The sequence below is a fragment of the Vipera ursinii genome (genome assembly GCF_947247035.1).
Source record: "Vipera ursinii genome assembly, chromosome: 1".
NCBI lineage: Eukaryota > Metazoa > Chordata > Lepidosauria > Squamata > Viperidae > Vipera > Vipera ursinii.
The window spans coordinates 283,843,020-283,865,528 of NC_139512.1; the positions used below are offsets into that span (position 1 = coordinate 283,843,020).

Consider the following 22,509-nt stretch of genomic DNA (forward strand, 5'->3'; position numbering starts at 1 on the left):
CTTCTTTGTGGCAGCCCCTGAGATATTGGATCACTGCTATCATGTCACCCCTCACCCTTCTCTTCGTTAAACTACACATACCCAATTCCAGCAACCGTTTCCTATTTTCCTAATTCACTTTTTCACTTTTCCTAATTCACTCTAAAGCTTTCCCTGCGCAGAGCCTTAAGTAACACCAGCTGCCTGCAATTAGTGCAGGTTCTCATCCCACCAGGCTCAAGGTTGAGTCAGCCTTCCATCCTTCCGAGGTAGGTAAAATGAGGATTCAGATTGTTGGGAGCAATAAACTGACTTTGTAATAATGCTGCTTGTGGGGGTGTGTGTGTGAAAGCTCTAATAAGCAGGCATATACATAGAATGAAGGCTATTGCTAAGCACATTGATTTGTGCTTTAAATTGTAAGCCGCCCTGAGTCTTCGGAGAAGGGCGGGATATAAATGGGATTTTTTTTAAAAAAAGACCAAATGGGAGATCAGCTCCAGGTTTTCCAGCCAGCCCGCCCAGTTCCTGAGTCAAATGTGTCCTTAGAGCTAAGCAGCTGCTCTGGCTACGGCATTCCCCACCTGCCTTTCAAGTTGCTCTTGCATTCCCCACCTGCCTACAGCTGCTCTTCAACTTTAGAAGGAAAGACGCCCAGACCCCAGCCTGTAAAAAATCACAGACTGCAGCTTCTACTCCAATTGGTCCCCCTTTCCCTGCGCAGACTAAATGGAAGATCCACTCCAGGTTTTCCAGCCAGCCCTGTCCCTAAAGTTTCAGCACCCGGAGTATAAGACGACCCCTGACTTTTGAGAAGATTTTCATGGGTTAAAAAGTCGTCTTATACGCCGGAAACTACAGCAGGCTAACATTGAAACACACAGCCCCTTCCAAAAAAGAAAAAAAAAATCCACCCTCCTGCTCTACGAACCTGCTGTTTATTGCAATTAAGTACAATAGGCTTCCCGAGTTATTTTGCTAACTCAGTTCAATTCTCAAGAAAATTAAACATTCTAAATCATACCGGGATAGGTTTGAAAAAGCCCCATGTAGTATAAGGCCCGGTTATTTGCCTGGCTCCTATAGTGTCTGCCCCACAGTATCTGCCTGACTGGTTTGATCTGGTTTCTTCAGCTTCTTCGCAGAGGCAGCACTTGCTGTCTGTTGCTGTCTTCTCAATTCTGGTTTTATTTATTTATTTTATTTTATTTTAATTCCATTTATATCCCGCCCTTCTCCGAAGACTCAGGGCGGCTTACAAGCTTAGCAGTAGCCTTCATTCTATGTTTATTTATTTATTTATTTATTTATTTATTTATTTATTTATTTATTTATTTATTTATTTATTTATTTATTTAGATTTATATACCGCCCTTTCCCGAAGGACTCAGGGCGGTTTACAGGGTATTTAAAAGAAAATCAATACATGCCTGCTTTGTATGGACGTGTTCTACAGGCTTGCTCTTGTGCAGCCAGAATTTGTCCCTCTGTCTTTTTCAACTTTCTTGCTCTTAGCCACTGCCAAGTCTTTATTAATTGTTACTGTATTTATTATTATGCTTCAATTTAGAATTCAGTCAATAAACTGATTTTCAAAAACCCTCCCAAAGTACTGCTTAAAATTAAATGGAGACCACTGCAAATAGTTCTCAACTTACAAACAGAATTGAGCCCAAAGTTTTTTTTTGTTTGTAAGCAAGAGAGTTATTGAGTTCTGTCCTGTTTTATGACCTTTCTTGCCACACTTTTGTTAAGTGAATCGCTGCAGATGTTAAGCTAGTAGCACGGTTGTTCAGTAAATCTGTCTTCCCCATTGACGTTGCATGTCAGAAAGTTACAAAAGTTGATCACCTGGCTCCTGGACACTCCAACCGTCACAAATATGAATCCAGTTGTAAAGGGTATGAATTTTGATCATGTGACCATGGGGATGCTGCAATGGCTGTTAAATGTGAAAACCGCTCGTAAGTCACTTTTTACAGTGCCGTTCTAACTTTGAAAGGTCACTAAATGAATGAGTTTTAAGTGGCGGACCACCTGTACTTTTCAATGCAAAAGAGGATCCAGAGGCCCTTTCTTAGGGACAATTAAAGAATGTTCCTTGCAACTAACCTCAGCTACTCTCTCCAGGAGAGGCTCCAGCCAGTGCTCGTTGCATTCACAGTGACTATCCAAGAACGTGAGTACTTTTGCTTGGGCTGCATCTGCCCCTCGAACACGAGAGCGCATCAAACCTGAAAATCAAGGACACGTACTTGATTTGCATTTTTGCTTACCCTCGTGATATTAATCTACCTAACAATCTGACAAAAAGACTGGTAAACCAATCAGAGGTTTTCCCATATAAAGTGCCTAGGAAGAGTTAAACAGAAACAATCTTCAGGCACTTGTAACTTAGAGCAGTACAAGAAAGCAATTAGAAAGGGGAAAAAAAAATCAGATCCCCACTTCTGAAGCTGTTGATTTAAGTAAGGCTTCCAAGGGAGATGTTGCTTTAGAAAAAAAAAGTGAGCTGGAAAACATAATTTAAAACAGCTATCAGACGAAATGCCCTGCCTCCATTGTGCAATCTATTTCTTCTACACTCAGGGCTTGCAGAAAGAGAAAATTGCTCTTTTAACCAAAGCTTCAATCTTCATGTTGTTTCCAGTCCTAACAGGGCGCTCACCTTCCCGGCGGTCATTTCGAAGTGTCTTCACTTTCTCAATTTTACCTAATAGAGCACCGTCCTCAGCTAGAAAAAGAAAAGAAAATCAGTTAATTCTTTATCTTGTGTCAAGAAACTGTCACAAAGAATCTTCCCTCCTTGAAAAGTCCCCAAATTTCAGAGCTAAAACTCATCTGATTTCCTCCAGTTTTCCACTCTAAGCCTATTTTGCAAATCTGAATGATGACAATTTCATCTTTAAAAAAAAATAGAAGAGGCAGCTACTTAAGGCAGATTATGGTATTAAAGATGCCAAAAAGTAAATGCTTTTGAAACTAAAAGCAATGTAGGACCCTAGACAAATATACTGTATGCCCAGTCAACTCAGAGAACTCCAGCAGTGCTTTTCAGACAGCATGGATCACAAGTCCCACAGTCCTTTGTCAGAACAACATAATATCTCACGTACTGCACTAAATAACAGCCTTGTGAAAATACTTACGATCATTGCTGTAGTCATCTACTAATATAATTTCCTTAATAAGATGTGGTGGGCTTTTTTTGAGAACACTAAAAAGAAAAAAAAATCAGATAAGAATAATCACCTAGTTCAATACACTGAGGAAAAGGGGGAAAAAAAAGAATTATCACTTTGTGGTAACCCTTTGTGGTTTAAGAAAGTGTTGCAGAAATAATACCTGACAACAGTTCGAAGGAGAGCTGATCGGGCCTCATTGTGAAAAGTGATGATCACACTAGTGGCTGGTAAGTCTACCCGCCATTGTTTTCGCTGACACCTTAAAAGAAAGGACAAAAAGATATCAAATGTTAAAACCTCTGCCCCATAGTGTCACTGACATGGAGATTCTCATTAAAAGCTGACCCCAGACATCTGCATTAGATCTTTTAGGAAAGGAGCAAGAGCTGAAAGATCGAAGGAAAGAACAACTGCCATTCTCTAGGCCAGGGTTTCTCAACTTTGGCAGCTTCGAGATAGGTGGGCTTCAACTCTCCCATGCTGGCTGGGGAATTCTGGGAGTTGATTCCACAGACAGTGTCTTAAAACTTCCAAGGTTGAGAAAAACTGCTCTAGGCTGTGGTTCCAGGTGCCCAAATGAGCCCAGAAGACTACTGAATATTTAGTTTGAAGACTGCAGGAAATGTTACAAGCTCGTCACTAAGACGATCTACAACTTTACAAGTGTGAGCCATATTCAGGGTTGTCCCAAAAGGTGCTTTTCGAAAGGCAACTGGCCTTTCTTGGGTTTTTTTCCTTGAAAATGTTTCTTCAGTTAGCACTCATCTAATGACCAAATGACAGCTAAGGATTATAAATTCGTCCATCCCCCACCATTCAGCCAAAACTGAAGAAGCTTCTTGGATGAGAAGCAAAACATTTTCAAGGGGGGTGGGGGGAAGAAAGTCCAGTTGCCTTTTGAAAAAACACTTTTGGGACAATCATGACCTGGATGATTGAGAATCTCCATAGACATTTATTCATGGAAGAGTTATTATGTATTTATCAGTCATGTATCCCTATGTTTCTGATCCTTATAAGGTATTAGTTTGGTACAAATATTTCAGTTTATAAAATGGAACACTTACTGTTCTTTCGAAAAATATAAAATAACATTCATATGTAGTAATTTGATATATTTTAAAATTTACGTGTGCTTTTAGAATGCCTGAAGGGGAAAGTCTCATTTTCTGCAATGCCTCAGAGCTTAATAAATGCAAACATTTCTAAGAATGCTTTCTTCCACAATTGCTTATTGAGAATAAACTATCAACTTGAATTACTGCTGAAATATTCTGCACCATGTTATTTTCATTTACAATCCATGCTACGCTAAGTTTTATCAATCCTGGGGGAGGAGGCCCTGTATGGCGGCAAGACATACATATTCAAGGTTTCACAAAGCGTTCAGCCTGTATGGGGTCTAAAACAAATAGGTTATTAGGAATTTGCTATCCTGTTTCCTTAAGAGATGGACAACTTACAAGATATAACACTGAAAAACGCAATGTTCAACCAAAGTCTACCATTAAAAATATAAATGATCCACATAAAGCTAATTAAAACGAACTAGTTTAGCAGTCAAAGGTGGGGTGCCCAACCCCCGGGCTGCGGCCCACTAACAGGCCATGGTCTGTTTGAAACCAGGCCATGTGAGCAATGGGCAGGCGCATGCACAAGCAAACCTCCACTTGCACAAGCAGTGGGCCCTTGCACTCACACGGAAAGCTCCACTTGTGCGAATAGAGGGGGCTTAAGTAAAAGGCGCTGGTGCTCATGCGCAAAGGTCTACTTGTGCAAGTGGAGGGCGCTCATGCACAAAACTCCATTTCATAGAAAACAGGACCATTTCATCTCAGTGACAAACTTGTAACATTTATGCTGTAGTCTTCAAACCAAATATTAAGCAGTCTTTTGGGATCATTTGGGCACATGGAATCACATGATCTTTTGTTCATTCCCCAAATTCCAGAATTAATTAAAGCAGGTAAATATTTCCCATGCCACTGAACCATTCCTTAATATAAGAAACAAAAGCAATTTTCCAATGCTTTTGTTAACTGCATAACAAGCACGTAACTTTGCATCTATGTTTGCATCTGATCAATTCTAATTTTAGTCTGAACACTGCAGACAAAAATTAGAATTGAAGGATGCCACATTTTTTTCCTGTTCCCAGTATTTTTAAAATTTCAGCAAAACGCTTATTTCTTTATCAAAACAATTAAACATAAATAAAAAAAAACCAAGATCACAAGAGGGAATGCATCAGAATATTCCATATGATGAAACTAATGTGCAGGTTCCCTATTGCCAGGGGTTTTCCAGGCCGGTGGAAAAAAGACGTGTTTGGAGGGCGTTCCAGAATCACAGACAGTGAGAGGTAAAAAGGAGCCAAGGAATAAAGAATACATATCTTAATTTTGCCTTATGTGTGAGACAGTTACCCTGCACATTTATTTGAAAAATATTAATAAGCCAACTCTGTTTCTAATAGATGTTTATAAGGTGTTAAGTAAAACAAACATCCAAAAAGATTAAAAACACATCAACATTGACATTTAAACCAGTAAGAGTGGAATTAAATCTTCAGTTGTGCACAGCATCCCAGTTAAGCAAGAATTAGAAACCATAATAATGCCAAGCAGGAAAATAATTGAGATGCCAATGCTGACACAGTACCAATGACATTGCCTTTCTAACGTATTCCAGATCAAGCAGGTCTTGTACAGACTGTATAATTTATTCTTGAATTGCTTTGTATTCTTTTAGAATTGTCATTCAGTGCTATGAATTACTGAGAATGTTATGACAGAAATATAAATAGGATCAAACAATCTGAACTACCCACCACTGAACTCTTTAAGAGCTACAGCTGAGCAATTTGCTTAATATTCATTTTCTAGTTTGGGTAGTTTTCAACTTAGGCACTATTTGTTACAAGAAAACTATTTCTAAAGATATGTGGTACTTACTGATCATGTCTTGTATCCTGAACATTTCTGTCCATTCGTAGTTTATCACTCTCCACTTGATTAAACTTATTGCGAGCGTATGGGTCTTGACCAGCTTTGACCATAGTGACTCCAACATAAGTATCTTGGTCAAAGTCTTGCCACCTAACTTTTCCTAAGAAGAAGAAAAACTGGTATTAATAGAAGACCAAAGATAAATTCTGGCTTTGGTAAAACACTTTTCAGTATATAGACAAATATAGCAAAGAACTCAAGGACTAGCAATAGATGATCTCTCTCTCTTCCAAACCCACTCAAATTTTACTGTACCTCCTACACTTGTAACATTGCTGTCACTTTTTAAATTCTGTATAGCATCTCCACTCTGGTCTGCTATTTGCTTTGAAAGAAAACAGAAATGGAGCAGCTGATGTATGGTTCTAGCTTTTGGCAGGTTTGCATGTGAAAAGTGTACAGGGTCATAACTGCACCCTTCATCGAATGTATTAGTGACTATACCATGACTTCATTTTATCTACTCTTGCTGGTGTAGGAAATGTTTTAGCAGCCACATGTAAATCAATCTGTCTTCAATTTAAATATTAAAATTATTTCAATACTAGCATTTCAAACACACAACATAGAGAACACTAAATGTTCCCACAGAACAGCTTCTGAAGGCAATGACATGTATGTCAGGATTATTTTTACTTTTTGGATTTGCAGAATACTTCCTTATTGGACCATCCACTAAATTTTACTTTATATAAGCCATTTATATCCCCACTAAAAACCCTTGAATAATCTTACAAATACCTGCAAAGATCTTTCCACTCAATCTCATGGTACTGTAACTCTTTTAAGAAAATGGATATTTGATTCCCACAATATTAGAAAGGCTGTGACTAGCCTGCATTCAACCATGTCTTCCTGCTGGCTGGACAAATATCAAGTCTTCCACACAGAAGCCCAAACAAATATTTTGTGTTGACTTGTACTATCTTTGCTGATAAGGAGTGTTAGTTTAGATTCCCATAGGAAAAATTGCTGGTAGGAAATAAGAGGAGCTGTGGGTTGAACTGGCATCAAGAGAAAGACTTGAAATATTAAAATATAACTATCCATTCATTTCATATATTTGTTTTGTGATTCCATTCATATTTTTCTCTGTATATGATAAAATCATTTCAACTTATTCCTCAGTACTGGTCATTCACTTTTATATTCAATCCATACTTATGTGATATTTTATTGTTCTTGATCCTCTTGTTTTATTCTACATGCTTTAATAGTCCGGGCCCACTCTTTTTAATTTTATTTTATTTTTTTCTTACATATTAAACTCTTTATTTGGGTGACTAAGTTGGCTGGCTCACCCAAACTTTACAGTACAATAACAGAATCATACTGTCCCAAATTTAGAGTCTAAACCAGGTCTAATGCACCATACTACTTGTGATTTTCATTATTTATATTGTGCATTTTACAATCTGTGTGTAGTACCTATAAAAACTTTATGTTGGTATAGCTTATCAAAACTATTCCAAAACTAGAAGTATAGACATAAGTTAGATTGCAAGATACCATTGTGGGCAATCCCAAAACACGCAATAGAAAATATAAATGTTGGTTTTAAACATGATGTGACTACGTATAAGGAGATTTTAAGTTTGGAAAGAAATGTCTGGTGTCTGAAACCATACAGCCTCTTGCGAGATGAGAAGATTGTCCAAACTTGGTTTCAATATACTCAGCTACGGGCCAGGTGGAAAGAAGATCAGAAAACTGGTTTTACAATGACTGATGAAAATCTGATAAAGCAAATCAGAAATCAGGGTCCAGCACATATTAAACGGATATATCTTGCTTTGATAGAAATTGACTCAGAAACAGAACTTGTTAAAGATTGTATGATTAAATGGGCCCAAAACATCCAAGAAGTTATTACAATGGACACGTGGGAAAGGATTTGGGTGAGGAACGTAAAATTCACACAAGCTCAAAATTTAAGAGAGAACTTTTATAAAATGTTTTACAGATGGCATTTAGATCCTAAAAAGCTTGCAAGTATGTATCCGAACTATCAGCCTAAATGCTGGAGGTGTGGTGAAGAAGATGCAACATATTTTCATATATGGTGGACTTGTAAAAAGGTTAAGGCTTTTTGGATAAAAATTTGGTGGAATATGCAGAAGATTTTTAAGCAAAGGATAAAGTTTTGTCCGCAACTTTTTTTGTTGGGAATAATTACAGATGTTACAGTTGTGGACACTAAGTTGATGCTGAATTTAATTACGGCAGCAAGACTCTTAATAGGTCAGTATTGGAAGAAGGAGGAACTGCCGACTATAGAAGAATGGACCTTAAAGGTTTCTGACCTGGCAGAGATGGCAAAGATATCGGCTTATTTGAAAGATCACTCGCAAGAACGTTATATTATGGAGTGGAGAAAATGGATCGAATATATCCAGAATAAATATGGGACTAAAAAGTTTCATGTAGCATTTGAATAAGTCTTCCTTTCTTTTCTCTTTTTTTTCCTCTTTTTTTTATATATTTTATATTAATAGTGTTTGTAGTTATGCTATATGAGCTAGAGAGAGATAGATTTTAGAGTTTATGGTTGTTAGCATATGGATGTTTATGATTGTTTTTTTTGTTTTTTATACCTTGTACTTAGCTCTGGGAAGTCGGGGGGGGGGAGGGGAGGGGGGAGGGGTAGGGAGGGAGGGATAGGGGAGGGGTAGGGGGGATTGTTAAAGATAAAATGTATGATAAAACTTTTCAATAAAAAAAAAACTATTCCAAAACTGCCCCAGAGCCACTTAACTAGTGATACATTTTATCTTTCACAGATTGGTCCCAAAAGTGATTAAAATTCTATTCCACAGTAAGCTAGTGTGTGAAGTTTTTCACTGTTATGATTTGCTTACTTTAAAAGATGAAAGGAAACATAGTTCATTTGATGTTTTGGTACCTCTGACTCTTCAGAAACATTCCCATTTCAGATCTTTTTTTTTTTATCAGTCAGGACGAGTAAAGGTTTTCAATATGAAGACAGTAAGGTTTCCAGAATCTTAATTTTTGTTGCACAATGATTCAGGATGGGTTGGTTTAAAACCTTTTCAGCAGGTTAAAAGTTCCCTTTTTAACAGTACAGCCCTATGTCTACTCAAAAATATGCCCCAGTGAATAGTCAGTTTTAAGCTGAGGTTAACTATACCTTAACAAGTTCTTACAACTACTTCAGTACCTGGAGGCAGGGTCTCCATGTTTTGTGACTTTTCATCCCCATTACTGTGTTGATCTTTCTTTTTTAATATGTTGATATTATTTGGATCCTCCTAGGAGAACACAGATTCATCATTAAAACAATACTTCAAAATGCTGTTCTACAAAAAACAGAAATGGCTATTTTTACTTTTTTGGAACCAAGAGATCTTTAACATCAATTAAAATGACAATGCCAACAAGATCACTGAGCAATGGTATTGAGTATATTATACACAACTTGTTATTGTGCAAAACCTATAGAGCTTGACACATCCCATTTCAAGTTCAAAACAGCTGTTTGGACCACTCCAGCTTTTGAAACAAATATTTTCCACATCTTTTATTCATTCATCTCAGGCATTTTCCAAATGCTTGCCCTATAACATATAACACATCAGTTGGAGTCCTCTTATAAATCAGTTCCCTTTATCGTTACAGGTAATCCTTAATTAACAACCACTTGTTCAGTGATTATTCAAACTTATGATGGTGCTGAACAAATGGCACTAATGAGCAGTCTCCAAAGTTTTTACTGTTGTAGCTCCCCCACCATGGCCACATGATCATGATCCAGGCGCTCAGCTACTGCCTCACAATTGCAACACTGCAGTGTCCTGCAGCCATATGATTGCCATTTACAACTTTCACTTCTGGATTCTGACAAGCCAATAGAGAAGCCAGCAGAAGGTTGAGGGTAACTATGTGACGTCTCGTTTCTTTGCTCTGGGATTTGCTTAAAGAAAGAAATTGGAAGTGCTGGAATTGCCCTGGCTAAAAGCAGCATGTTCATGCCACATTGTTTTATGACCGTGTCACATAACGACAGAAATTCTGATCCCAATTACTGTTGTTAACTAAGAACTACCTATATTATTAAACTGTATAAAATTACTCTAATTGGCCCCACTTCATTAATTATCCAAGTCAGAGACACCCTATTTACAAACAATGGAATGAAGACAGTTCAATCCTATTTACTACAATGGGGTTGAAAAAAACCTCACCTGCCAATAAAAAGCGGAAGGAAGTAGAAAAAGTAGAAGACAACCAATAAGGTGGATGAATAGGATCAAAGAGATCACCAGAACATCTTTGGAAGAATTACAGATTATCATCAGGAACCAATGCAAAAGGGAGAAGAAACATTTGTTCCTATAAATCACCAGGATCAGATCCTACCTAATAACAAAAATTATCTAACCACTACAAAATAACAACTATACAGCTGCAGTAAATTGTTTTTTCCCGCCTTGTCAGGTTTTAAAATGCTTTTCATGATGTTCCACTTCAGTTAAAAATACTTTTTAACTTTTCTGAACCTGTATTTGTTATTCCGAATTATAAAATTCCCTAAGTAATACTTAAGATTCAGACAATTCTAAGAAGCAGGACTTGTAAAGGGCTTGTTTTCTATTTCACTGCACTTTAATTTGCAACCGAGGGATTAGGCAACAAGACTTAAAATATCTTGCCATTTTGTCCCAAGCAATTAATTCTCAGCACTGGTATTGCAGTGAATTCTCAGCACAAGTCGTCACAAATATCAGAGACTCCCATTCTCCTAGGTATGCACAACGAGTAGAGTACTTTGAAATACACAGAACAGAGAGAAGCCTTTTCAGACCAAAGGCAGATTAGGAATTGGCCAGATAATTGTGGCACAACTTGCAATAGCAATAGCACTTAAGACATATACTGCTTCACAGTGCTTTACAGTCCGCTCTAAGCGGTGTACAGAGTCAACATATTGCATCCAACAATCTGGGCCATCCTCGGAAGGGTGGAAGGCTGAGTCAACCTTGAGCCAGTCAGGATCAAATTCCTGGCAGAAAAGCAGAGATAGCCTGCACTGCTCCATTCTAACTACAGCTCTGGTGCAACTGAAATCATGGCGAATCTAGCAAGTAAAATGTTCTTCAAAAATTAATAGGGAACTCCTAAGGACAACTTTAGTCCATAGACTTGGACTCCTGCTGTGCAGGCCCCGCTGAGTTGACTGAGGCATGGTCTGACATCATTCTCTGGAAAGACTTCAAGCCTATGGGTGTTGAGAAAGTGGACAAGGTTCTTGTGATGTGTGTACAACTACCTGTTTATTAGATCCATGTCTCTCCTAATTGGTTAAGACAACTTGGAAAGTGAGGTACAGAGAAGGTCCATAGCAAACGTATCCTTGAATGAAGAGGTGGTTCCATCTGATCTTAAATACACTGATGATACCTAATTATACATCACAGTCCCTGGCTGCCCTAATGATGTCATCAGGATTATGACTTGATGTCTAGAGACTGAGGGAATCTGGATATGGAAGTTGAATCAGGCTCAACTCTAGCAAGACTAGGTAGCTGTGAATTTTGAAGCTTCTTAGATCTCCAATTCTGAATAGTATTGCACATGCTGAGAAAAATCTAATGCAAGATCTGAAGGTGTTCCTCGATTCACGATTCCTGCCTGAAGGGAAGATTTCAACCATGGCTCAGACATTGTGTGCCAGTTGTTCCCATTTCTAGATCAGGAGGTACCATTCATGGTCACTCATACCTGGGTCTTCTTTTGTGTGGATTGCTGCAATGTGCTCTACAAAAGACTGCACTTGAAGATCCCTCAGAAGCTCCAACTGATCCAAAATGCAGTAGTTATCTCTCATCTCGGAACAGCCATGTAATTCTGCTAATTTGCAAGCTCAAATGGTTGCCAGGGGGCTTCTAAACGCAATTCAAGGTGCTGGCTATCATATTAAACACCTTCATTTTTGCAGGACTGATTATCCATCCATTAAGAGTCAACAAGAAGGCATGCTCAGCATCCCGTTTCTTAAGCAATGTCTTCTTATGGCACTTAGGAGAATGCCTATTTGATCACTGTGCCTATTCTATGTGTTAATATTTGTTCCAAGAGCCAGATATCCCAGACCCTGCCTGTCCTCTGCATGGCTTTGAAAAACCTAGAGTCCTTCCAGGCATTAAGTCCCTGGGGTTCATATTGTCTGAATTATTTCCAGAGTAATTTATTTTGTTACATGACTGTTCATTTCATAGTTTTATTGTTATTTAAACTTTACACTGGGATGAGTTGTTATGAGGATGGCTATATACGCTGGCTAAATAAATACATTTAGTGTTATTTTATAGTTAGGAAATCCAGTGCTGCCACTTTCGTTTCTTCTGTATATTATTTTATTCAGTAAACATTAGAACAATTTTATGAAGGTAACTTCTCCTAAGACTTTTTTTTTGACACCTTGCTAGGCGACTGGTGGTACTCGGATGTTGCCACATCCTAAAAGTGGTACAATGGGTGAAAAGGTTGAAAAGCCCTGATCTACAGAAAGAATGGAAGCGGATAAAGAGCTATATGTATATTACCAGAGTAACTCAAGCTTAAAATAGGTAATAAGGCACTTTAAAACGAAAGACAAAATAATAAGTGTGTATCACAGGAGAAATTTCTGAACACCTTGGCTGTCCCCACTAAGGATGAAAGATGAAGGGTAAAGGTTAAAGTGAAGGCAGTCCTGTTGGTTCTCCTGCAAAAGTGTCAGTACGATTGGCTTCACTTATGTACAGCCGCTTCTCACATGAGAAGACAGATTAAACATTCTCAACAGGAAAAAAAAATACCTACGTAGAGACTGTTAATAATCATATTTCTATTAGGTCAGAAACAATAAAGTTAGAAATCAGAAGTTTTGGATGGAAGGAAGGATGAACAGACTCAGAGTCTTAACAAGCAATTAATGCACTGGAGTTGCAAACAAGTCACACGTTAAAAAGGATAACAGCAGAGCCATTTCTCAAGAATAAACTTTAATACACAAAGAAACTGGCTTATGTAATACAAAGTCAAGAGACAGCAAAAATATAAAAGAAGTTGCAAATATTTAGGCTAACCAAGAAAGCATGACACATAAACCTCAGACACTGAATACCATAAAGTCCTCTTTTTATTTAGAAGAATTGACGTAAAAGCTACACAAAGCTATACAAACACTAGACTATTCACATGTTTACAAATGAAGAAAGTCACATTATTTAGGGAAGGAAAAAAGTCGTATCATCTTTCTTCTGCTACGCAGGGATTGAATAAATTTAACATCTACCACATAAACTTCACGTTATATAAAAATCTTACAAAACTGAAACAGATAAAATAGGATTCTGAATTAATTGTCATTTTGTAAGGAATTTAACCCGTAAAATTACTTTTAACTCTCTGAATAACTCAAAATTTTGCTATTTTACCCTTAAGAATTACAAGATGACTATGGCAAAGTGGAGACCTCTCCTCACGCACTATATAACACTCTAGTTTCCCAGTATAGTACAACAGCAGCCTCCAACCTTTGAGGCTTGGCAGCTGGGAGGAGGGGGAGGGAACCAGGCCGTGCAAGCATCAGACTGGCAGGCGCAGCTCAACTTGCACAAATTGAGCAGTGTACACACGTGCATGTGCGCCCGGCCCGCTGCTCAGGCAAGTCAAGTTCCGTGCATCCGTCTGCGCACCAGCCCCCCCCCCACTCACGCAGCCCAGCTACAAAAAGGCCACAGCCCAGGAGTTGGGTGGTTTCTGCACATAAAAGAAATGGCTTTGACTAAAAGAAAACTACGGTTTCCTGAACTTCAAAAGGAGGCATGGATGCCATACTAAAATGTTACTGTCACCTTTATTAAAAGGCTAACGACGAAGACTAAAATTCCAGATAACTATTACTTTTCAATGCTACCTCAAAATGTTTTGATGGAAAATGGAAGGAATACAATGCATACTGCCTGGCTTTCTGAAGAAAATGGCAAGATATACGGGGAACCGAGTTGGAACAGAAGGCAGCTTATTTTTCTGAGCGAGATTGACAGAGTCGAGCGCGCCCACGATGAGAAGGGATTGGTAAAGCGCGAGGTGTCCCCCCTCTTCGAACTGACCATATTCCGCTGCAACCGGAGCTAGGGCGCGTATTGATGCTTAAGGCTGAGTTTTAATTGGGGTTTTAACTGGGGTTTTACATGTTGCAGGGACTTAGTTTAATCTTTTTAAAATTGGTATTAATTTTTGTATTAATGTTTTAAAAATTATACCCTGTAAACCGCCCTGAGTCCTTCGGGAAAGGGCGGTATATAAATTCAATAAAATAAATAAATAAATAAATAAATAAATATAACAAAACAGAATAAAAGCAAACCATGAAAAAATTAAACAATGAGGAGAGGATAAATTATAATGGGTCCCCACAGTTTAATAAAGATTAAAAATACACAGTTTCCCAAGATTTATTCTAGAAAACATTCTTTCTTTTAAACTACCTTGTAGTAGAAAAGTACTGTAATTATCTTTTTTTACTGAATAAACACATTTTTGAAGGTCATAGCAAATGTAATTTATTGTCAAGCTTTCCAAACAAATATAAGCAAAACCACTAAATGGGTAAGTGAGTGGGGAAAAAATAAAGTAGACCATATTGACAGGCTAGTAATAACCACTAGGATCATTATTAAGCTGAAAATGAATTCCAGCGTATTTCTATGTGACAAAAGTGCTGCAAAAAAACATGAAAGCGAATAGAATAGAATAGAATAGAATAGAATAGAATAGAATAGAATAGAATAGAATAGAATAGAATAGAATAGAATAGAATAGAATAGAATAGAATAGAATAGAACAGGGGTCGGCAACCTCGGCTCTTTTATGACTCGTGGACTTCAACTCCCAGAATTCCTGAGCCAGCATAGTCATAAAAGAGCCGAGGTTGCCGACCCCTGGAATAGAATGACATAACTGGAAGGGACCTTGGAGGTTGTCTAGTCCAACCCCCATCCAATCTCTTCTTAAAAACCTCCAGTGTCGGAGCATTCACAACTTCTGGAGGCAGGTTGTTCCACTGATTAATTGTTCTAACTGTCATGAAATTTCTCCTTAGTTCTAGTTTGCTTCTCTCCTTGATTAGTTTCCATCCATTGCTTCTTGTCCTACTTTCAGGTGCTTTGGAGAATAGCTTGACTCCCTCTTCTTTGTGGCAGCCCCTGCGATACTGGAACACTGCTATCATGTCACCCCTAGTCCTTTTCATTAAACTGGACATACCCAATTCCAGCAACCATTCTTTATATGTTTTAGCCTCCAGACCCTTGATCATCTTTGTTGTTCTTCTCTGCACTCTTTCTAGAATGTCAACATCTTTTTTACATTGTGGTGCCCAAAACTTTAAAAAGCAGACTTTAAGAGACAATAAAAGGGTGTGCTAGTACTCCAGTTTTAATGCAAGCAACAATTTTCTAGCAACATAAATTGTTTCTCTAGATAATTTTTTTCTTCCATCCAAAGCAAATAGTGGGGTGCCAGGAAAATCAACACCGTGATTATTAAGAATCAGTACACTACCAATAAGGAAGAACTTGATGTTTTTATAACCACTGCAAATGAGAAGAACTGAATGAGCCAGAAAAGTCGATGATTAATTCTGTAGATAAGAGGACAGCAGGAGGTAGGTGCCATCTGTGAAATCTAGTGATCCTGAATTTACTGCAACAGCAGTCACTGTTTATTCAGTAATTACCGAATAAAGAGAATAGAGAGATGAAGAAACAAGATCACATGCCACCAATTAAGTGTAGGGGAAAATCCTGTTTATACAAGGAAACATCTAGCATGGGCAGCAGGCAGATGAAAATCAACTGCAACCAATTTGGAAAATACCTCATCATCTCTAAACTTATCCTTCGGCTTGGAAAATACACTTTGAAATCTTCTGTTATGTGGGAACGACCTTGAGGAAAGAGAGTGCAGCCGAGGGAATGTAGAGGGCAACGTAGAAATACAGGCAGGGCAAGAGACTCAGAAGAGAAACTGCCTGGTTTCCGAGCTCTCAAGAGGATGAGGAGGCAGATATACTTTCAGACTTGCAAGATTCTGTTAATGTAACCTGACAATAAAGTAGAATGAGTTCATCTGAGTGCATTTTTCTGTCTAGTGTATCTTTCCAAAATGATCATTAAGGAGGGGGGGGGGAAATCAAACAGAAAAAAATTGGTTAAAGAGCCTTATTATGTAGTATTCAGTAGCTGTGCAAGACGTTTCACACACTCACCAACATATGCATGGGTCATGATCAAGAACTTTCTGCCAGATTTTTGAGTGACTGTCTTTCTAACTATAGTTAGGCAGGATGACTGGTCTTCTGAGTAATTTTTTCTCCAGACATAGAAGGAACTGTAGAGAGGAGGAAGGGCGGGGAAAGAAAAAGCGCAGAAGCTGCCCAAACAGTATTTCAAAGCTACTTGAAAGTTCCTATTGACTCACAATTATATCTGTTTTTAAGACTGAGGAGAAAGTAAAACGTTTGGGTATTACTATGACAAATGTGAATTGTATGCTATTTCAAAATAACTACCGTATATACTTGAGTATAAGCCGACTCGAGTATAAGCCGAGACCCCCAATTTCACCCCCCAAAACTGGAAAAAGTTATTGACTCGAGTATAAGCCGATCCGCCGTTCTGCAAGCCTGAATACACAGGAATACCCTGTGTGGCCGCGGCTCTCGGGGAAGCCCTGGCTGTCCGCTTCCTCGCTCCACGCTGCCATTCGGGGCCCGCGCGTTCCCCGGGCAAATCGCGGCGCCCAGCAGGCGAGGAAACACGCCCGCTCCAGTCGCCCCCCCTTCCCTCAGGAGACGCGAAGCAAGTGACCGCCCGGAGCTTACCGAGGACTTGCGCGCGGCCGAGGCTTCGGTGCTTCCAGGATCGCGCGCACCTCTCCCAAGCCGCCGCCGTCCGGAGACCTGCCGAAGTTTGGGGAGGTTTGGGGAGGTGCGCGCGCACCTCCCCAAACCTCCCCAAACGTCGGCAGGTCTCCGGACCTCCGCACCCTGCCTGCCTGCTTCTTTCCGCTGCGGAAAGAAGCAGGCAGGCAGGGCGCGGAGGAACGGAGACCTGCCAACGTTTGGGGAGGTTTGGGCGCCTCCCCAAACCTCCCCAAACGTCGGCAGGTCTCCGTTCCTCCGCGCAGACCTGCCGACGTTTGGGGAGGTTTGGGCGCCTCCCCAAACCTCCCCAGGTCTCCGTTCCTCCGCGCAGACCTGCCGACGTTTGGGGAGGTTTGGGCGCCTCCCCAAACCTCCCCAAACGTCGGCAGGTCTCCGTTCCTCCGCGCAGACCTGCCGACGTTTGGGGAGGTTTGGGCGCCTCCCCAAACCTCCCCAAACGTCGGCAGGTCTCCGTTCCTCCTGCCGACGTTTGGTGAGGTTTGGGCGCCTCCCCAAACCTCCCCAGGTCTCCGTTCCTCCGCGCAGACCTGCCGACTTTTGGGGAGGTTTGGGCGCCTCCCTAAACCTCCCCAAACGTCGGCAGGTCTGCGCGGAGGAACGGAGACCTGGGGAGGTTTGGGGAGGCGCCCAAACCTCCCCAAACGTCGGCAGGAGGAACGGAGACCTGCCGACGTTTGGGAGGTTTGGGGAGGCGCCCAAACCTCCCCAAACGTCGGCAGGTCTGCGCGGAGGAACGGAGACCTGGGGAGGTTTGGGGAGGCGCCCAAACCTCCCCAAACGTCGGCAGGAGGAACGGAGACCTGCCGACGTTTGGGGAGGTTTGGGGAGGTGCGCGCGCACCTCCCCAAACCTCCCCAAACTTCGGCAGGTCTCGGACGGCGGTGACTTGGGAGAGGTGCGCGCGATCCTGGAAGCACCAAAGCCTCGGCCGTGCACAAGTCCTCGGTAAGTTTTTTTGTTGACTGGAGTATAAGCCGAAGTGGAATTTTTCAGCCCAAAAAGTGGGTTGAAAAATTCGGCTTATACTCAAGTATATACGGTATCTTAAGACATGGAGTGAAGTTTAAAAAGATATGTAAAGATGGGATAAGGTATAATTGTCACTGGTGGGGACAATTTTTGTGATTAAGATGAATGTTTTAACCTAAAATGTTATTTTTGTTTCAGACAATGTCTTTTTTGACACCCGATATACCATTTAAACAATGGCAAAAGGATATAACTAAATTTATATGGAAGGGGGGGGGGGAAATCAGGTTAAGTAAAATGTATCACAAGATGCAAAGGAAAGAGGAGGATTGGGTCCGCCAGATTTGAAATTATATTTTACTACTTCCTGCTAGCTTGAGTGAAATAGTAGGTGCTGTTACGAAATTACAGATAGTCCTCGACTTACAAGCATTCAGTGAAGTTACAGCGGCACTGAAAAAAGTGACTTATGACCAGTTTTCATACTTTTAGCTGTTGCAGCATCCTCATGGGCACATGATCAAAATACAGGGACTTGGTAATTGGCATTTGCCGTATTTATCACGGCTGCTATATCCCAAAGTTATGCGATGACCATGTGTGTAACCTTCCAGCTGGATTCCGACAAGTAGTCAATGGGGGAACCCAGATTCGATTAATGACTGATTCACTTAACAACTGTGGCAAAAAGGTCATAAAATGGGGTTAAAACTCACTTAACGACTTGCCTTGCTTAGCAATAGAAGTTTGGGACTCATTTCTGGTCATAAATCGAGAATGTTAAGGTTGTTGGAGTTAGAAGGACAGGATCTGAGATTGGGATGGCATGGATATCTATGATAAGATAAAATTAAACTTAATATAAATTTCAAAACTCTTGTCAGGTGAGCCATTCTTAGTTTGAAATGTATATCTGTCTGAAAACACCAAGTATTTTATATCCAAGAAATTATGAGTAAACGTAAATGGTTAACTTATCAGGAAGCACTAGAATTTGTAAAATAAAATCAAGAGAAAATTTGACAACAGAAGGATATACTTGTCAATGATTTTCTTATGTACAATTATCAGAAAGACTTAAAGTGGATAAAGGCGACAACAACTGACAGGTCGAGAGTGGGATAAGATAAACACACCATGTGACATGTAAAAAAGTCCAAACATTTGGATACATAAATACACTAATTTAGAAGATTCTAAAGACTGCTATACAACTGAACTATAGGGTTGCATTTAAAGGTTTCTGCTTCCACACCACAAGGGAGAGGCATTTTTTTTACCCCTTCCCTTTAAAAATGTCTCATAAATTCGGTGAACTTTCCAGAATGACATACTTAGTGATATGCATTGGAGGGGGGACTGAGAAAATGTGCTGTTCCTGGGACCCACTTAGCAGGAGCCTCTTGCAGAAAGCCACTTTCATCCACAAGTGTCTTTCGGTACATGGAAGGGATCCAGTCCAAAGGATCAAAACGTGACTAATAAGAGGTAAAACTACTGACTTTTGATAGCCTCGGATTCTATTTCCTAAGAGGGCAGCCAACACAAATAAGAATTAGAAGGCCATTGCTCAGAAAGAAAAAACAGAAATATTATACAAACCAAGTAGCCATCCCCTCCCCCACCTGCCTGCCAGCCCATAAATGGAAATGAATACATTTCAAAACACTCTCGCTTTTAAAAGCATTACTCAGTCTTGGCTCAAACTATTTCCCATCTGCTAAATGTGCTTTGACTCTTAATTAATACAAATATATTCAGAACAAAAAAACTGCAAAGAAAGATGTAAGAGCCATAAAAATGAGGAAGACTGGAAAAGTATAATAATAATAATAATAAAGTGAGCAGAGTTCAAATGTAGATGGACATGTCCTTTTGATCCCTTGACAGAAATATGAATATGGTTTGCTTCTGCTCTCTTCTGAAATTAATGTTTTAAACTTCCCAATCTAAGTCACAGACCTATTTCCCTAATGGTTCCCTTCACTGGTGACAGAGAAGTTTGCAGCTGGTTATTTACATGACTGGTTCAGCCATTTTCTCTCAGCCAACCCATCTCGTAGGGTTGTTACTGCAGGGAAAATGGGAGGTGGGAGCAATTAGTATGTGCACTACCTTGAAACTGACTGAAATCAAAGGTAGGACAAAAAAGTTAAATCAAGAACAGCCCCTCAGATTTCTGTCAGAGAACCATACATAATGATATCAAGAGAGTAAAATAATTAAAATGGGGGGGGCGGTTATTGTTTGTTTGTTTTTTTAAAAAAATTCTTTTATATCGTGTTTTTATTTCCTGTAAGCCGCCCTGAGTAGTCATGAGTAGGCGACAATATAAAATTTCCAAACAAATAAATAAATAAAAATGGACTGGTTACATAGCAAGAAGAACTGATGGCAGGTGGCCCAAGGCAGTTATAGAATGGATCCCACTTGATAAAAAAAAACGTCCACGAAAGAGACCTAAAATAAGATGGATCGGTGACATCAACAAGTATTGTGGGTCCAATTGGCAAAAGAAAGCTCAGGACCGTATAGGTTGGAAACATGTGAAAGAGGCCTTCATCCTGCAATGGATAGACAATGGCTAAAATTATCATTATAGTTATTCTTTGCAATATCATTCAGAGTCACATAAAATAGCTAGTAAGAATAAGTGTCAGTAGACTTGAAAAAAAACCTGGAAGTTGCTTGATCGCTTCCCTAACCCTTACTGACAGTAGCCAGTGCATTTGACTGGCACACATTTCCTTCCCTTCTTCATTGTGACAAGTCAACAATTACTACTTTTTTCTGTAGTTCAGGGACCTATCATTCTATACCAGGGGTAGGCAACCTCGGCTCTTTTATGACTCATGGACTTCAACTCCCAGAATTCCTGAGTCAGCTATGCTGACTCAGGAATTCTGGGAGTTGAAATCCACCAGTCATAAAAGAGCCAAGGTTGCTTACCCCTGGTCTATGGAGATTCTCAGTCATCCAGGTCATAGTTCTCCCAAAGATGCTTTTTCAGGAGGCAACTGGACTTTGTTTTTCTTTGAAGACATTTCCCTACGCTGACTCAGGAATTCTGGGAGTTGAAGTCCATGAGTCATAAAAGAGCCGAGGTTGCCTACCCCTGTTCTATACCCTTGTTTTGCAGCATCTTTTTTTCTTCCTCCGAGAGGAAAAATCAGAGGACATTTCCTCTCTGAAATTCTAAAGACTTGTTTTCTGAGTTTCTGCTTCTTCTGTATGTCTTCCTCCTGGTTGTTACTCTTATCCATCCACAGATCCTGTTCCTTTGATTGCCTTCTTGTTTCATTTTTTTACTGTAGCACTTCTTTTAAAAAAAATCAGGAAGATCTTCAACCTCTCTCAATAGCTGAAGTGCTATTAGCCATTCACACCTCCAATCCACTGATTTCTTCAAGCACTGCTAAAAGCTTGTACTTATTGCAAGTATATGCTAAATTATTTCAAGCAGCAATTTAAACCTATGGCAAGCAAGACTAAAGTACTAAGATTTAATTGTTCATCTTTATTTTTAATTGGTTTTTAAGGAAGCACCAAATGTTTCCTTCGTTCCCTCAGGTAATCCAAGTTCATATTATTGATTTAGAGCAGACATGTCAAACTCATAACGTCACGTGACGTCACACAACATATCAGGACGGTTTTGCCATTGCCGGCAATGCGATGGGCGTGGCTTCCGGATGACGCATCCGGCCCGTGGGGCAGCAATTTGACACCCCTGATTTAGAGGAAAAATGAGTTATGTACATCCCCTTTAAACTGTCCCATCAACCTTATATTCTTCCTGCAATCTCTGCTTACTCATCAGGAAACTATCATTAAATCACTCATAAAGACAATCAACAGCTATCAGTATAGAGCAGTGGCCCCCAACCTTTTGGCAACAGGGCCCGGTTCTGTGGAGATTTTTTGAGGACCCAAGGAGGTGAGGTTTCACGTGCTGCCTGCTTCTCATGGATGGGGCTTCATTTGTTTGTGCAGCCCAGTTTCTGGCATGCCGCAGCCCGCTGCCAGTCCACAGACCAGGGATTGGGGACCTCTGGTATAGAGAACTTGCAACCAGCAGCTCTTCAGATATCCTTATAGCTAACATGCAATCCCCCTCCGGTCAAAATGCTTTCTTCTTCCTTCTTCCTATTTATTTTCGCTGTTTATATATGAGGGTAAAGCACTGAAAATATTACATATATTAGTATTCCAGCCCACTACACTGGAATGAATTCTGATCAATAGCATCTTTCACGTCCTCATGTATTAACTTTTTCCTAAATCAAAGTACATAAATGCAATACAGCTGACTCACAACTTTCATAATCTTTTAATTAATAGCTCAGAACTGACAAGCACAGGCATACTGCAGCTCACTGGAATGACTTATGTTTTGTATTTCACAGGTTTGGGT

At 39.9% G+C, this 22,509-nt stretch overlaps 1 protein-coding gene across 1 annotated transcript in view; it reads right to left on the bottom strand.

Annotated features, from left to right (window-relative positions):
- Positions 1–22,509, bottom strand: part of GALNT2 (polypeptide N-acetylgalactosaminyltransferase 2) — an 84,289-nt gene that overhangs the window by 20,780 nt on the left and 41,000 nt on the right. The window contains exons 2-7 of the mRNA XM_083361268.1: positions 9,351–9,441; positions 6,119–6,272; positions 3,325–3,423; positions 3,129–3,196; positions 2,648–2,713; positions 2,092–2,213 (exon numbers count right to left, since the gene is read on the bottom strand). Of these exons, the coding sequence (XP_083217394.1) occupies positions 2,092–2,213; positions 2,648–2,713; positions 3,129–3,196; positions 3,325–3,423; positions 6,119–6,272; positions 9,351–9,441 (600 nt within the window). The remainder of the gene's footprint in view (positions 1–2,091; positions 2,214–2,647; positions 2,714–3,128; positions 3,197–3,324; positions 3,424–6,118; positions 6,273–9,350; positions 9,442–22,509) is intronic.